The 16,993-nt window shown below is 46.7% G+C and overlaps 5 protein-coding genes across 5 annotated transcripts; 4 read left to right on the top strand and 1 right to left on the bottom strand.

Moving 5' to 3' along the window:
• Nucleotides 1–531: 531 nt before the first annotated feature.
• F5147DRAFT_656884 (uncharacterized protein) lies at nucleotides 532–2,109 on the top strand (the record flags this gene model as incomplete). The annotated part of the gene is made up of 6 exons (XM_041434162.1): nucleotides 532–577; nucleotides 668–859; nucleotides 977–1,269; nucleotides 1,630–1,728; nucleotides 1,875–1,949; nucleotides 1,999–2,109. The coding sequence occupies 6 exons, from the start codon at nucleotides 532–534 to the stop codon at nucleotides 2,107–2,109; spliced, it is 816 nt and encodes a 271-aa protein (XP_041287893.1).
• A 2,175-nt stretch (nucleotides 2,110–4,284) lies between these two features.
• F5147DRAFT_656883 (uncharacterized protein) lies at nucleotides 4,285–5,133 on the top strand (the record flags this gene model as incomplete). Its single annotated transcript, XM_041434161.1, has 5 exons — nucleotides 4,285–4,362; nucleotides 4,487–4,513; nucleotides 4,594–4,713; nucleotides 4,911–4,982; nucleotides 5,023–5,133. The coding sequence occupies 5 exons, from the start codon at nucleotides 4,285–4,287 to the stop codon at nucleotides 5,131–5,133; spliced, it is 408 nt and encodes a 135-aa protein (XP_041287892.1).
• A 116-nt stretch (nucleotides 5,134–5,249) lies between these two features.
• Nucleotides 5,250–6,282, top strand: F5147DRAFT_718453 (uncharacterized protein). Its single transcript, XM_041438711.1, has 4 exons — nucleotides 5,250–5,302; nucleotides 5,408–5,736; nucleotides 5,790–5,942; nucleotides 5,994–6,282. The coding sequence occupies exons 2-4, from the start codon at nucleotides 5,674–5,676 to the stop codon at nucleotides 6,015–6,017; spliced, it is 240 nt and encodes a 79-aa protein (XP_041287891.1). The 5' UTR covers nucleotides 5,250–5,302; nucleotides 5,408–5,673; the 3' UTR covers nucleotides 6,018–6,282.
• A 433-nt stretch (nucleotides 6,283–6,715) lies between these two features.
• F5147DRAFT_401254 (glycoside hydrolase family 13 protein) lies at nucleotides 6,716–9,344 on the bottom strand. Its single transcript, XM_041429617.1, has 12 exons — nucleotides 9,107–9,344; nucleotides 8,959–9,051; nucleotides 8,867–8,900; nucleotides 8,649–8,775; nucleotides 8,404–8,558; nucleotides 8,245–8,348; nucleotides 8,151–8,200; nucleotides 7,859–8,090; nucleotides 7,569–7,790; nucleotides 7,401–7,509; nucleotides 7,190–7,351; nucleotides 6,716–7,051 (listed from the first exon to the last, which is right to left on the bottom strand). Exons 1-12 carry the CDS (start codon nucleotides 9,307–9,309, stop codon nucleotides 6,788–6,790), a joined length of 1,755 nt encoding a protein of 584 aa, XP_041287890.1. The 5' UTR covers nucleotides 9,310–9,344; the 3' UTR covers nucleotides 6,716–6,787.
• A 5,643-nt stretch (nucleotides 9,345–14,987) lies between these two features.
• F5147DRAFT_584641 (cytochrome P450) lies at nucleotides 14,988–16,974 on the top strand (the record flags this gene model as incomplete). The annotated part of the gene is made up of 11 exons (XM_041431801.1): nucleotides 14,988–15,100; nucleotides 15,154–15,250; nucleotides 15,305–15,441; nucleotides 15,491–15,619; nucleotides 15,674–15,923; nucleotides 15,971–16,093; nucleotides 16,145–16,247; nucleotides 16,301–16,387; nucleotides 16,444–16,525; nucleotides 16,582–16,704; nucleotides 16,761–16,974. 11 exons carry the CDS (start codon nucleotides 14,988–14,990, stop codon nucleotides 16,972–16,974), a joined length of 1,458 nt encoding a protein of 485 aa, XP_041287889.1.
• Between the last annotated feature and the right edge of the window lie 19 nt (nucleotides 16,975–16,993).

The following is a 16,993-nucleotide window of genomic DNA, read 5'->3' as shown; positions in this document are numbered from 1 at the left end:
TGCGATGGGCTGAAGCAGGGTATAAGAAGGATGCGTGATATGAAATATGAGATATCATACATAAGCGTGACCCGAACACGAGGTCATGGCATCTGCCAGGGTGAATTAGATGATTAGCTTCGGCGGGCCCAGCCGTGCATGAATATGTAAACCCCACACACGGTGGCATTTATCAGCTTCTGATAATCACTCCACCGGTGTCTGTCTAAGAACAACTTCGGGGTGCGAGAAGATACATTGGGTCAAGCTCCAGATTGCGTTGACACATCAAAATAACCAATAGATAGCCACTATGAGCACGCCGTATCGATCGTTTAGCCATGAAATTGCAGGTGAACTAGTCGTACTCACAATACCAATGATCCAACTTCGTCGCATGTGTCCGACGTGAGTTATCTTCCACTGCACATTCTTAACACTTTTAGCCATCTAGTCCAAATTCTCGTTGTCAGACTTTGAAAAAAGCTGCCCCTTCTTGCCATCTGGTCAAAATCGTGAAATGTCGCATGATAAGGTGCATCATTTGATTCAATGACCGGCGGACTGAACCGAATAGAAGGCTCCTTGAAACTGGGAGGTGGGTCAGAGTCACTTCTGCGTTCCACACATCAAGCTAATCAATCTGTATACGTTATATGTGTGAGCCAATAAAAGTTGCGAGTGATAGACTATGGATGCAACTATCACATCGATAACTCAACTGTTCCCGGCTTTCGCAGACGGGAGGACTGGTCAAGTAGTTCAAGTCAGATCGAAGTTCAGTGTGAACTGAGCACAGGTGTCAAATGCCGAAAAGTTGCCACCCCCGCAAGTGCTAATCGGCCTCAAAGCAATGATGAGGTGTCTGTTACACATTTTGGTCAGTCTGGAAGCCCACAATAAAGTAACGTTATAATATGGACGTCCAAACCGACGAAAAGTACACATCTCAGTAGGCATATAGCGTTCAAACGTTCTGCGCTTTCCAATCTGATAGATGGGGTAAGGTGTATAGTTAGCTTGTGCACCAGTGATAGAAGGATAAACGATACCAGAGATGTGATGGCAAAGATCGAAGACACCAGCTACAAGTCCATGACGTTAGGAAACGCCCGTGTCATCCCTGCACCGAAGAACAAGAACGACTTTGAAAGCGACGATGTAAGAAATTGTGTGCTCCTTCGGTGGAGGACGATCGATGATCGAAGTATTGCCGGTGCCGGATGCACCCATCACAGAATTGCGCCGAGATATCAAACCGAGATAATTGACCTGCGGGAGAGGAGCACTGTATGAACTGAATGGACAAGTCAGCAATTCAACCGTCGAGGGAAGGCTTGAAGGTGATGAGAACATTGATGACATTCTGACGGAAGACATGACCATTAGCGCTGGTGTGCCTTGAGACTGAAAACATCTGAATGCCTAAATAATGTGGCCTGCGACAAGGGAGAGCGGTTGGGAGGTAGGGGAAATGGAACAGGGTGCAAAGTGATTGTCGAGTCATGTCAATTGTGAAAGAAACTGCATGGTGAAAAGACATTCATCAACAACCAACACGTACGGTGATGAATTGACGTACTTTGTCCGGTGTCTCTCTTAAAGAAAACTCATTTTGAATGATGAATCGTTGACCAAACTTCCAAACAGCCTGTGTCTCTCGCAGAATCCGGTGCACAGAAAGGACGAGTGGACATGATGTTGGCAATGGAGCAGAGACTGGGAGATCTGGGATGTGCGGTGACTGTAGTAAGATTCAGTTATTTGCTTTCGGTTATTGCCGGAGTGCCTCCCCGTCCCAGGCTCCTGAACTCAATTTCATCAAAGATGAATCACTCACCCATTCTCATCGATCCTGTCCTCAGAGATTGTTACATCGTCCATATATATTGAAGACTCCATGTTCGGCGCCTCGACGATACTGCTACCCCCTTGATCCATCGTTCATCCGTGCCGCTCGTCATGATGATGTGTGTCATTGTGCAATTTGTGTTGTTGTAGCTTATAGAGTTGATATAGCTTGGTCAATTAGGATCTAATCTCGTCATCCACTCGGTGAAATTCACATTCTATGATCGCACCAAAATTTTCAAAGTCTACCGCAGGAACATCCCTGTCCGTCAAACTTGAATCAAGGAGATACTGGCAGGCAAGACGGTCCCACAATTCGACATATCTATGCCATAGATGATAGTATAGTCCGTCAACCCGTCGGATATCTCTTTTACTCAGATTTCTTGTGCTGTTGTAACTCACACTCTTTCGGTTTGAGCTCAACGATAATTAATTAGGTCTTCTTTTAAAGTGGCAAATAAATGATCGACATTGCCGCCATAGACTTTTCATTTCACCACAGCCTTAAACTGATATGTGTGTCTCATTTCTCTCGTCATATTTCAAATCTCATACGTCCATGTATAGAGGTACGCTACAGCAGGTGCTCTTGGCGATGCTAATGACCTCATACGCGACGTGGAAATATGTTTCTCCTCCTCCTTCCCCCAATCCCGGCTCACGTCCCTTGCCCACGCCAGGTAGCATTGAATCAGCCGGGTTTGCTTTTGCTTCTAGCTTATTTCGATCTTGTATCAAATATCCATACTCATCAGATCACGGGCTTTATCATGATGGATGCTTCTCACAAAGGCCTAGTAAAGATGAATGTTCAGCACATCTCAGTTGGCAAGATCTGCTGGCATTTGACTGGATTAATCGCAGATATGCCTCTGTGCGAAGGCACAACCATGTACGCAAGAATTTCAAAGAACATTCAACACATAACAGCCAGTCGTCTTCCTACTATTTCCTTCAGAATCATCTGATCCTATTACATCAGTCACAAACAATGCGTTTATCTGCAATTGTCCTCGTTGTCGTCGCTACTCTAGTATCATCAATCTCTGCCGTGCCCCTTGACGAAGTCTATTGTGAGGTTGGCACATATTGCAGGATTGACGCAGATTGCATCTGCAGGTGGCTTACTTGCGTGAGTATCAGTAGTCTTCCTAGATATAATGATATGACTCACCTGCATGGCAGTACGAAAATCAATGCGGACCAGCAAACCTAACCCACTGACCTACATGGAATCACCTGTAAAAGAAGCGGTATCAGCCAAACAAGTTCCGATGACAGCCGAACAGTACATAGGCCACCATAACCTACCTGTTTGCACCCCTCCCGATTCCTGTACCCGTTACCGTTGGCAAACGAGTACGCGTTCAGATGCCACATATGCTAGCCCTATAATCATTGTAAACACTACTAAAGTCGTCTCATCAACGGGCGCGTCTAAAACGGCCGGCGGGAATGGCAGCCTGATGGGGGGTACGCCTCACATCAGGGCATTCGCGCACCGGGAGATGCAAAAGGGACAACGGGGGTCCCATAGACTTAGACTGTAATGTCCGCCACTCGTTACTGACTTACGATAGTGAAGGAGTGCTGTAACAGTTTCTATGTGGTCGTACTCCTCTCAACGTTTCCAAAGTCCATTATCTCACTCCGAAGTCTCATTCTCAAACATCTCTGTCTTATTTTCATCTCGATCTATTAGATCATGATGCTCAAGTGTGTGGTAAAGACCAGTCAAAAAATTATCAAGTCCTCGTGTCATCGACAATCAGTACTGGGTTTAAGCGCTGGCCAGACTTCTGTGTTCTTCACAACAAGCTAATCAATCTGTATACTTTATATGTGTGAGTCAATTAAAGTTGCAAGTGATAGAGTATGGCTGCAACAATCGTCAGTTGTCACAAACGTACTCGATAACTCGACGGAGGCAAGAGAAGTGGTTAAGTGGTTCAAGTCAGATCGGACAGCAATGCAGTTCAGTGTGAACTAAGTACAGATGTCAAATGCCGAAAATATGCCACCCCCGCAAATACCAATCAGCCTCAAAGCAATGGTGAGGTGTCTGTTACACATTTTGGTCGGTCTGGAAGCCCACAATAAAGCAACGTTATAATACGGACGTCCAAACCGACGAAAAGTATACAACCCAGGAGCCACACAGCGTTCAAATGTTCTGCGCTTTCCAATCTGATGGATGGCGTGAGGTATATAGTTAGCTTTGTACCATGGTGGTCTGGCGCAGGTCGTCGGGAGTGCCAGGTGTCCTGGCGCAATAGCTAGAGTCCTGCGCTTGTGTCGTAGTCAGTCCTGGATAGAGTGCCGTAGCCTCTAGAGGTCTGGCCTTGGTTCCCCTTGCAGTCCTTACCCATCCCAGCTTGTGCACCAGTGATAGAAGGATAGACGATACTAGAGATGTGATGGCAGAAGATTGAAGACACTGGCAACAAGTCCATGACGATGGGAAATGCCCGCGTCATCCCTGCACCGAAGAACAATAATGAAAACAAGAATGGCTTTGAAAGCGACGATGTAAGATATTGGATGCTTCTTCGGCGGAGGATGATCGACGATCGAAGTATTGCCGTTGCCGGATGCACCCATCACAGAATTGCGCCAAGATAATTGACCTGTGGGAGAGGAATATCTATTACAGGTGGCATTGTATGAACTGAATGGACAGGTCAGCAATTCAACCGTCGAGAGAAGACTTGAAGGTGATGAGAACATTGATGATGAATCGTTGACCAAACTTCCAAACAGCCTCTGACGGTCTCTCGCAGAATCTGGTGCACAGAAAGCTTGACGGGTGGACTTGATGCTGGCACTAAGAAGAGCCATGTGTCAATACAGCAGAGACTGGGGGATCTGGAAGACTGGTATGTGCGTTAACTGCAAGATTGCTTTTCGGTTATTGCCGGAGTTCCTCCCTGGATCTTTTATTTCGCTACGCCCGCTGAGCGCTCCCGGGCCTGAACTCAATTTCATCATAGAAATCCAAAGATGAGTCACTCATCCATTCTCATCGATCCTGTCCTCATTGTTACATCGTACATCTATATTGAAGATTCCATGCTCAGCACCTCAACCCAATACTACTACTACCGCCTCGATTCATTGTTCAAACGTTCATCCGTGCCGCTCGTCATGATGTGTGTCATTGTGTTGTTGTAGCTTACAGGGTTGATATAGCTTGGTCAATTACCATCTAGCTTCGCTATTCACTTGCTGAAATTCGCGTTCTATTTCCGCACCAAAAATCTCAAAGTACATCGCAGGAAAATCCCTGTCCGTCAAACTTGAATCAAGGAGATACTGGCAGGCAAGTCCCACAATTCGAAGTATCTATACCATAGTATAGTCCATCAACCCTTCAGATATCTCTTTTACTCGGATGTCTCGTCTTGTTGTCACTCACACTCTTACGGTTTGAGCTTTGATTGGGTCTTCTTTTTGGCAGAGAATAATTTACGTGTGGGTCATTTCTCTCGTAATAATTTCAAATCTCATCCATCCGTGTATAGAGGTGCGCTACAGCAGGTGCTCTTGACGATGCTGATGACCTCATGCACGACAGGAAATATGTTTCTCCTCCTCCTTCCCCCAATTCCGGCTCACGCCCTTGCCCGCACCAGACAGCATGGAATCAGCCAGTTTTGTTTATGCTTCTAGCTGATTTTGATCTTGTATCGGATATCTATACCATCGGATATCCATACTCATCAGATCACGGGCTTTATCATGGTGGATACTTGTCACAAAGGCCTAAAGACGAATGTGCAGTAGTTCCACACTAAATTGCTAATACATCTCAGCTGGCATTTGGCTGGATTAATCGCAGATATGCCTCTGCATGAAGGCACAACCATGTACGCAAGAATTTCAAAGAACATTCAGCACATAAAAGCCAGCCGTCCTCCTACTATTTCCTTCAGAATCATCTGATCCTATCACATCAGTCACGAACAATGCGTTTCTCCTCTGCAATTGTCCTCGTTGTCGTCGCTACTTTAGTATCATCAATCTCTGCCATGCCCCTTGACGAAGGCGATTGTCCCACTGGCGGGCATTGCAAGACTGACGCAGATTGCATCTGCCCTTGGATTAGTTGCGTGAGTATCAGTAGTCTTCCTAGATATAACGATGACTGACCTGCATGGTAGTACAACAATGTATGCCAAGTGTAAGAATATTCGCGCCAACCACGACAGGCACAAAAATTGTCCTCGTGTTTCATCGAAGCGAAGGGCTTTACTCGTCGTATCCAAGATATGCGGATACATCCCTCTAAATCACTCTTTTTCCTTTGTACTTATAGTTCAATATCTCTTATCATGAGAACATACGAGATACTCGAGCCACTCGTTACTGACTTACGATAGTTAAGGAGTGCTGTAACAGTTTCTATGTGGTCGTGCTCCTTTAACGTTTCAACAGTCCATTATCTCACTCCGAAGTCTCATTCTCAAATATATCTGTCTTATTTTCATCATTGCCCTCGGACTTGCATTTTGCACCAAGTTCTTATTCTGCAGTCGCAACTAGACTTACAGAAGCGAGTCGTGTTTCTGCTTTCACATCAGTGCGGTATGACCGTTGACATTGATGTGTTGGTTACTATTGCAGTGAAGAAGGTTATTAGAACTCTTTCGCTGTGATTTCCTGCAGTAGTTTGACATGGCTGGATTCTGCCATGAATTATATAGATGTGCTGCTGCCATCGTAATGAGAGTGGGATTCGATTTTCGCATTAGCTTGTATTAGATTGATTCAGAAACAATGATTGGTTGACAGGATATCTGCGCATCATCGAAACATTAACGAAGAACAAGTTCTAGGTTGGGCAAGGCAGTCAGCGCGTTTCTTGCTGACCTGGTGCAAAGTCGTCCGATCCTTGATATGATATCGATATATCAACATGCGTATTACACGTTCCCTAGATGCAGCTAGTATTTAATCAATTCAACAATGCCTCCCGGACATACACCCGCCCCTCATAGTCCTTTAGAGTAACCTTCTCCCCCAGTCCGATCGCCTTATTCTCGTAGTTGCCCAAGACGAACGTGTACCCTGCTACTCCTCCGATGACCTCCCCTAGGTCAACCTCAACCTTCCCTTCCTTGAAATTAAGCAACACCAACGCAGACGTAGACCCATAGTTCCGCGTGTACGCGAACACCTGTTCATGTGTTTCAAGAAGCATCACGAAGTCGCCGTAGATCTTAGCATGGGCATGCGTCAGTATTAGAGGAATGGAAGGGGTAGATGCGGAAATACAGATAGAAATGAAAGGCGGTAGTGTAGTGTGAGTTGAGTTAAAACGAACTGCATGCAGACAAACATATCTTGAACGACTTACGAGAGTATCGTGCGCCTTCCGCACCTTCAGCGCGCGCTTCCAGAATGCGTGCACACTGGCTTCATCGCCGATCTGTTGTTCAGCGTTCCACTCTCGGTAATCGTCATTCACGCGCATCCACGGTGTTCCGGTCGTGAAGCCTCCATGTGGACTCGCATTCCACTATAACTATAAATGAGATAATGGAAGGAAGTGATGCATTTGTTCTTACCTGCATCGGGGTCCTTGCGTGATCACGCGCCTTTTGCGCGAAACTGTCGAGAAGATCAGACATTTCAACATCTTCCTTCCCTTGTGCTTGCTGTCTCTGTTCTTTAATCCTATTTTGTCCTTAGCACTGATGCACACCGCGTGAACAAAAAATTAAAATATAACGCACAAGTTCCAGTAATTCTGACTTGCAACGTCTTTGTATTCCTCGATCTCCCATGTCCGCGGGAAGTTCTTGAGGCCAAGTTCCTGCCCCTGGTACACGTATAGTGTCCCTGTCTGCGTGATCTGAAAGATAGCGAGCATCTTGGCGGAGACTGCACGCCACTGCGCCGAGTCGTTCCCAAAGCGTGACACCGACCGCGCGTGGTCATGATTCTCAATGAAAACTCTTTAATGACGCCAAACGAGATGATATATCAGTATTCCACCTTCAGCTTCATATTAGGCTGAACTCACGCATTCCAGAACCCATCATCACGCATGAACCGCTGCCAGCGACCGATAATTGCCTTGAGCTCCCTGAGCGTCCAAGGTTTGCTGAGGAGTGGCGATTCGGGAGGCGAGTCAATATCCATGAGCTCGAAGTGAAAGACCATGTTGAGCTCGCGGTTTTGCGGAAGGACGTACGCAGCGAGCTCGGATGACTCATGTGTGAAGGGCGTTTCGCCGACCGTGATGAGATCGTGGTCTGTGGGAGTTCCGTTTATTAATCAGATAAGGATAAGACAGGGAAAAGGACGGGGCGCACGGGAGAGGACCTCGGCGTGCATTTGTTTGATGTATTTGTGGACCTGCGGACTGGGAAGGTCAAGTGATTCTTGAGTAGAGATGAACGAACTTACCCGTTTGCAAAGTACATGCTAGCCGGCTGGTAATACTGCGTGTGGTCTGCCAGAGGTGCATCGGGGAGACCATCCGTCTTCGAAATGCAATTGATCACGTCCATCTATGGTAATGCCCATTGTTTTGTTGAAACAAAATAGGGGGGGAGATGTACGCACGCGGAACCCATCACACCCTCTGCGCACCCAGAATCGCATGACGTCCCAGACAGCAGACCGCACAACAGGGTTGTCCCAGTTCAAGTCTGGCTGCTTAGGTACGTACAGGTGGAGATAGTACTCCCCAGTTGCGGAGTCGCGTTCCCAGGCGGAGCCTGTCGCACAGTGAAAAATACGAAGCAACAAGAGAGATGGTACGACAGCTGTCACCATGCAAGGAAGTCAAGGAAAACAGGTGCACCTACCCTGGAAAACGCTCTTCCAGTTGTTTGGCGGAAGTTCTTCCCCGTCGACAACTTTACCAGGACGCCAAATGTACCAATCGCGCTTTGGGTCGTTTTTGCTCGTTTTTGAAGCAGTGAACCAGGCGTGCTGGCGATATGTATGTGACCAGTGCACGGAAGTGGTAAGTAATTGGTGGAAACAGGAACCATAAGGTAATCTAGAAAGATAGAAGACTTGCCTCGTCGGATGTATGATTCACCACCAGATCCATCCTGTCAAAAAGACCCGGGTTGACACTGGAAAACAGTTTGAGGTTCGGATAACACATACATGAGCTTCATTCCCCGTGCGTGCGCGCCCTCGAGAAGGCGGTCCCAGTCTTCAAGTGTGCCATAGCGCGAATCGATATCCTCATAATCCGAGCTGTGGTGGTTAGAGCATCAAGTACCAGAACCGATTAGCGACGATTAGCGCTCACATGTCATAGCCCATATCGGCCAATGGGCTACGATAGATCGGGCTAAGCCATAGAACGTCCACACCAAGATCCTTGAGATAGTCGAGTTTGGCGATGATGCCTGCGAGATCGCCAGTCCCATCGCCATTCGCGTCAAGGAATGATGATGGATAGATCTGATAGACGGTTGCAGATTTCCACCAGGGATGTGGTGGTTGGGACATTGCGAACAGGAATTAGAGTCAAAATGCAATGGGTCGGACCAGGGTATAAGAAGGATGCGTGATGAGATATGAGATATAATACATAAGCATGACCCGAACACGAGGCTATACATCTGCCAGGGCGAATCAAATTATCAGCTTCGGCGGGCCATGTAAACCCCACACATGGTGGCATTTATCAGCTTCTGATAATCACTCCACCAGGGCCTGTCTAAGAACAACTTCGGGGTGCGAGAAGATACACTGGGTGATATGATAGATTGCGCTGATGCATCAAAATAGCCAATAGATAGTAACTGTAAGCACACCGTATCGATTGTTTAGTCATGAAATTGGAAGTGGACTAGTCGTACTTACAATACGAATCTTCGTCACATGCGTTCGACGTGAGTGATCTTTTACTGCACATCCTCGTCGCTCGACACCTTTAGCCATCTGGACCTAACCTCCCATTGTCAGACCTTGTAAAAAAGTTGTCCCTTCTTGCCATCTGTCCTTGCGATGGAAACCGTCAAATGTCGCATAGTAAGGTGCACCGTTTGATTCAATGACCAGTGGACTGGACCAAATCGGAGGCTCCTTGCAACTGGAAGATGGGGCGAAATGAATTCTGTGTTCTACATAACAAGCCAATCAGTCTGTGTATATCAGATGTGTGAACCGATGAAATTGCGAGTGATGTAGTATGCCTGCAACAATCCTGACGATCAGCAGTTGTCACAATCGTACTCAAAAACTCGACTACTCTCAGCGTTCGCAGGCGGGAGGACTGGTCAAGTAGTTCAAGTGAGATCAAACATTGTATGCAGGTTGAATTTTGTGACATGACTAGTGTTTAGCGCGCGAAGAGTCAGCGCTAGTCAGCCACTTGACTTTACATAAGCTCAAAGGTACAGCCACTAGCTTCTCACGCCACCATGAAAAGTTTCTACCATAACGCCACTCCGAATCGAGCCTCAAGTCGTTCCTTTTAATGCGATCGTTGCAGCTCCTTCGACAAAAGCAGACCGGGCCGCATCCGTTCAAGTTGGCAAATAATACCACTATTACTATGGTTGTAGTTTGACCAAATTAATATCCACCAGTTCAGCGTCTACAGCTCAGCCGAATTGACTCATTGAGTTGAATGTTCTCGACCTAGTCCACGAGTCAACTTCCGAGTCAACCCTACTACAGATCATTAATTCGTTCCCTCGACATCCTTACTTTTCCCGGAGTTCTGTGGCGCCCATCCAATGCTTAGCGCCTGGAGTCAATATTGCTTTGAGGCTTGCAGTCAACAGTATGGCCTGTTGTGTATTTAAATAAGATTGGTGTCGAATCCCAGTCCTTGGATTGTATCTCGTGCTGACCTCTTCGTCATTTTCGTCGTAACTATTCAGCAACGGTTCCGTGGTTCCCACCCTTTCTCCAACTTCTTGGTGCGCCCTACTTCGGTCAGACTGATTAGCAACAACTGTTCACCATGATTGAAGCCAATCGATCAGGGGACTCGAGGTCAGTTTCTCTTCCCACCCAACGAAAAAAAATGCAGCTGAACGCCGTAGGTGGCTGATGTCCATGAAGTTGAAATGCTGACTCTTGTCAATGCATCCTTTGTCACCGTGGTAAAATCTGTCGGTTTCTGGGCTACGCATGGTGTAATAAAAAAAGGTTACTGTGAGTCGAAATCAATACTGGGTGTATTGGGATAAGGTTGATATCATACACAAGCAGTCTAGCTTGAATGATTCACGCAGCCGCAACCCTGTTCTCCCGAACGTCGGTCATAAAGGTACCTCATTGATTTCGAATATTGAGGTAGGTCGCCTTTCAGTTTATGCGCTCTCATAAATTATGTTGGTCGAGCAGGTTCAGGATACTCCCTCTGGTGCGAAATAATGCGCTGATCCTCAATCGGCATTTCAGACCACCAAAGAGGCTGTCAAAAGCATGATTATATTGTCGATTTCAAAGATGGATGTAATTTTCGGGGACACATCTTCGACCTCTGAAGATATTCGATAATGGTATCGGAAAACTCGCGGACTCATGGGCCATTCGATCACTTTGCACAGGTACACCTTACGCAAAGGTAGTACTGGGCCTACTGTCTTCTGCATCCAAAGTACGTATTGTTTCACCCCGAGTCTGATCTGCTACTCAGCTGTCATCGTGCAGGTAGTTCTTGCTCAAATAGATCGTAACCAAGGGATACTCCGGCTTCTTGAGAAGTTGGGTCAAGTTTACGATTTAATGATGCAACAGAGGACTCTTGGCAGAATTCCGTTGGTGCAGAGTATCGTCGGACGAATAGTTCTTGAGCGCTTCCGGTTCATCGAAGATTACTCCGTGGCCAAAAACTTCCCACCCAAGTTCAAATTCGAGTTGAAACAAAGTTCAACAATTTATATACAAGAAATCATGACACTGGGTCGACACGTCCACGATCAAGTGAACGTTGCTGGCCGTCGGCTTTCACACCCACATTGCAAATTGAAGATTCTGCACTTACCATTTTAATTGATGATACGAACGCCCAATGACCGAGAAAAAGAGTTGCTTGGAAGCGGAGCACATGCAACTGTAACATTCATGTGCGGTGCACAGATGTCACCTCCTGATCTCATTTTGATTACCCAAGCATTGGATAGCAGTATACATAGCGCGAATGTTATTGTCCCAAGTTCGCCCCTCATCCTCACCCATTCCCTACCAATATGATAACAGTCTCAAATGATCCCACGTGGTGGCCGATCATCGCTGGAAGTCGTGTTTCAAGCTATTTTTCAGGTTCGTAGAGCTGTCAGATGTGAAAGCTGACGTCTCAATCTAACCTTGGCTCGGTTTCGCAGTTGCTGCCTTTGTTATAGTGACGTATGATTGGGGTACCTGAGCATGATAATATTAAAGGACTGCTGATATCTTACAGGTATTTCAGTACTCACATTTGGACAAGAGGTATGTCGATACTATGACCGGAGCAGCCATCTCACTAAGAATATTTTTATAGGTCGCATTGGTCTGGGTGAGCAGGGTCTCATGTCAGAGGAACAACCATGAACTTGCGCTTGATTACAGAAGCAACGCTGGTCCCTGATGTCAGTTCTGTATCTCGGTGTATGTAGCTTGTTTGTCGCGGCTGCCATGTTGTGCTGACTTGAAAGTATCTTAGGTGCGCTATCTTGGAATCTTATATGCTACGTATGTTCGGAAGGCTAAACAATTGGTGTTATGCTAATCGTCTATCTCTCATAATCAGTTCAATCGTGCTGAGTATGTCTCCTTAGTACATTCACTGTCTTTGCTTCTTCTGACAGACGGCATATAGACAATGTTCCGACCATCTCGCTGACAGATACAGTGAGTCTTCTGCACAGATGCTCATTGTTCCCCTCCGATTGACCGTGATGCTCTGTAGGAGTGGGTGCGGTTCTTTGTTGACTTCTTGTTTCACTGATGATTGCCACAGATGTGAGTCTGTTCGAAGTTCGCTACCCAAGGCTGATTACTGACTGGATTTGTCAGGCTGGATTATAACCGTTATACAGAGTTGTATTAGTGTTTTGGTATCTGTGATGCTATGGGGTGAGCTTGGCACTTGCGAGGCCTCTCTGATATTGACTGGAATGAAACATGCTGCAAGCCATCATCGTCACTCGGTTGCATGCCATGTATCAACGATCCAGAAAGATCCAGATATTTCTCATTGTCACCTTCCTGGTTATCAGTGTTTTCGTCGGAATGGTCAGCATAATGTCAATGATGCATACGTCAGGGGGTACGCTTAATTATGGATGAAAGCAAATGTGCACGGGGCTCAATGATGAATACCAGAGGAACACATTCTCTCCCGCTCTTATCATTGCTGGATTGACTATACGGAAAATACCCTACTTCTGCTTTGCATTTCTTGGATACTCAGCACCGTATGGGAGGCCCTCGCACTGTGTCTGGCAATCTGGGTTGCAGTAAAACATTTCCGTGAACTGCGACAACATTCGGCAGGAGGGATTATCCGGGAGTCTTTTACGGTGTTAATGGAAACTCACGTGGTTTACTTTGCGAGGTAAGCTCATATTGTGATTGTTGTTCCTTTTTTTCCGCTGAAGGGTCGGACGTGATAGCTTTGTTGTTGTTTCTTGCTGCCAGCTCACTATCGATTTTTCTCCAATGCTCTCATCAGTATGTTAATCTTTCCCTCATCTCTGCATGCTACCACATCTTACCGTTTCTGTAGGGACTTTCCCTGGACGCTCAATTTTATGTTGGGTTTCTTCAGATTGCTTCAGTCGCACAGATGTTTGTGCTGGGACCACGCATGATCCTTGGCATTCGAGAATACTATGCTAAGCTCGCGGCCGATTCTGATGCAGCGGCAACTTCTATGTCCTCAATGGCTTTCCAGGAGCGTGTCCATGTATCGACTGGCAGTGGTGTATAACACGCAATACGTTAATGGTTGTCTGGTGTTCTGCAGGAAGCAGGAATTTATTTTGTCTCCATTCCGAGTCCAAGCCTCGTTGCGATACTTAAGTAATTATTCGGTGTCCTCAAGTAAATTCAACCAATATCCTGCATATCCTTACTATACTAGCGAAGGAAAGCAGTGTACTGAATGAGCAGGTCGAGGAGCGAGAGATGTTTACCCTGGAACGTTAGGGTGCAAGTTGCAACTCGCTCTTGCTTCTCATCCTCGAGGACGATTCACGACTTACCTCTCATAATACATAGACGTGATCCGAACACGATCTGCCAGGGTGAATGATTATCGATTAGCTTCGGCGGGCCCAGCCGTACGTGAATATGTAAACCCCACACCTGATGGCATTCATGAGCTTCTGAGTATTACTCCACCACTGCATGTCTAAGAACAACCTCGGCCGGGCAGTGCGAGGAAATACATTGTGGCAAGCGACAGATCGCGTTCAATGGCACATCAAAGTAACCAATACTAGATAGTAAGCTTGGTGCATTCGCGGTCGTCACCCAAACTATGATTAGTAGTAAGTAGTGGGAAGCCTAAATTGAGAATCTGAGTTAGAGGCTTGTGGGCACCTTCGTCATGGCAAGGGGTAAAACATTCCCCTTGCCGTGACCACTGACCGTAGGCTACTACTTGATGGCGCGTTGCAGCGCCCATTGTTAACGTTAATTGAGCATCCGATTCCTATGGACCCATGGTCAGGCAGAGTATTTTAAAAAATTTAGGCTAGTTCGGAGTACGAAGTTGTATTTTTAGAATGGTGACCCACTTTACTTCCGCTGAGTCGCTCCATCACAATGTTTTGTAAACCTACTAATGGTCGATGGTCCTGTGGCACGACCAATCCAATGGGTCGTCGAGAACGACATGGAGATCTACCAGGTGAAGTCAAAATGTCTTGGCATTCGCGTGTCGTAGCACTAGTACTCACTTATTGGCACCAGGGTGGTCATCCGAGGTTCTTATACTATAGGAAGACCGCAGTACGGGTCCAATTGATCCGCGGCGCAAGGTGTTTAACTTGTATTTGTAAGTATAACTCAGTGTAATCATACACTGTAATCTCAGCGTATCCGTTACTCATCACATCAAGTCACCACCTCTCTGTTCTGGAGTATTTAACGCGTTGCAAAGTAGCGGGGTATCCGAATCGTGACTATCAGCAAGCCGGACCATTTCAATGGCGATTATCATTGCATGCACCCTTATCATTATGTTAGCCAGCGTCTGGATAGTGAAACAACGATATCAGGCCACAAGGCGGTTGCCATTACCGCCTGGACCGCCTGGACGTTGGCTATTGGGAAATACAATGCCAAAGTCATAGTAAGTCTCTGTCAAGGGACACCAACATTATCTCTATCTAACCCCTCACGCAGTGCACCGTTTCAATTCGCGAGATGGACAGAACAATACGGACCTGTGTTCTCGCTCAAACAAGGCCATAGGATTTTCGTAATCATAGGACGTCATCAGGTCAGCTTAAAACAATTCATTGTCTAGCCAGGCATGAAGTAGATCACGTCATAGGCTGCAGTGGATATCATGGAAAAAGAGGGAGCAAATCTGGCCGACCGCCCGCGTTCTATTGCAGTGCACGAGACGTTGTCTGGCGGGTTGAGAATGGTCCTTGAGGGCAGTGGTGAGAGATTGCGCCGACTGCGCAGGTATGCATCTTGTCTTTATCATGTGCGATCAGTCAGACTAAATGTAAAGCAGGGTGCTGCACGCAGGCTTGCAACCCAAGGTTGCGGAGACCTACGAGCCCATCCAGACCAGGCATGCAAAGAATTTAGTTCTAGATATCTTAAATGATCCAAAGAACCACCAGAGTCATGCCATGCGGTACGAACATTAGCTCTTGCTTGCGCAGTACAGGTGGTAATCCGAGCATATTAGTTATGCAGCTTCTGTGGTCATGTCCTTCACCTATGGAAAAATCACTCCGACTTCATATACAGATCCTGAAGTCGTTGCCGTCAATAAGGCTCTTGCGCGTTTTGGTCAGGCTTTGAAACCGGGAGCATACCTCGTGGATACGTATCCAATCCTGCGGTTCGTCCCAGGCTACCTGAGTCAGCTGAAGGCGTGGCACAAAGAAGAACATGCTCTCTATGAAGGGCAGTTGGACGCGGTGCGAAGACAGATGGTTCGTGATTTTCTTGTGATGATATTTACTCGCTCACCATTGTGAAGCGTGAGGGGACTGCAAGGCCATCCTTTGCCAGGTTCATTTTAGAGCACCAAAAACAGTACCAGCTCGAAGACAAGGAACTGGGATTCATTGCGGGAGGGATGTTTGCAGCCGGTTCTGATACAGTAAGCTCTTGCATTACATTACATCGCGTCTTCACTTGACAACTGTTGTAGACTTCGTCCGCAATCACAATTATGATGATGGCTGCTGCCACTCACACAGATGCGCAGGCTCGCGTACAAGAAGAACTCGATAACGTCGTGGGGCGTACGCGGCGTAGGTTATGCCTTTTCTTTGTCCATCTACTGACTCAAATAGCTCTCGATTAGTGCCGACTTTTGATGATCAGGAAATGCTGCCGCAGGTTACCGCGTTCATGCTCGAGAGTCTGAGGTGGAGACCTGTCAGTCTTGGAGGTACGTCTTATTTGACTTGTGATGATGCGATAAAGAACGACCACCTTTCACTACAGGGTTTGCGCATCGCGCGACTAAGGATATCATTTGGAAGAACTACATCATTCCGGCAGGTACGACTGTTATTGGCAACCATTGGTCAGTAAGCAATCATATTCGTCCTCTGACCTTTGGGTCTGATGCTCGTGTTTCAGGGCTATCGCAAACGATCCTGAGGTCTTCCCGGAACCACACACGTTTAATCCTCAGCGTTGGATTGACGATGCAGGTCGTGTGCGCGGTGATATCCGATTTTTCACTTTTGGTTTTGGCCGCCGGTGAGTGGTATCGTTCATCTCTTGACCATTTCTTATGCCTTACTTGAAAATGTCAGAGTGTGTCCTGGTCAACATGTCGCGAGTCGGTCGGTCTTCATCAACACGGCTCTTATTCTCTGGGCTTTCTGCCTTTCAGAGAATCCTGCAGCAAAGATTGATACGCTTGCATTCTCGGACACTGCAAACATACATGCTGCTCCGTTTGAGATATGTTTGGAGAAGAGGATCGATGAGAATGTAGTCAGGGAACTATGCGCACCGGGGAAGTAAACTTCTCTATGAACTTGAA

This window comes from Suillus discolor (genome assembly GCF_016758755.1).
Source record: "Suillus discolor strain FC423 chromosome Unknown F5147scaffold_74, whole genome shotgun sequence".
Taxonomy (NCBI): Eukaryota; Fungi; Basidiomycota; class Agaricomycetes; order Boletales; family Suillaceae; genus Suillus; species Suillus discolor.
The sequence above is the reverse complement of the archived record's forward strand: the minus strand, read 5'-3'. Positions and strand labels throughout refer to the sequence as shown.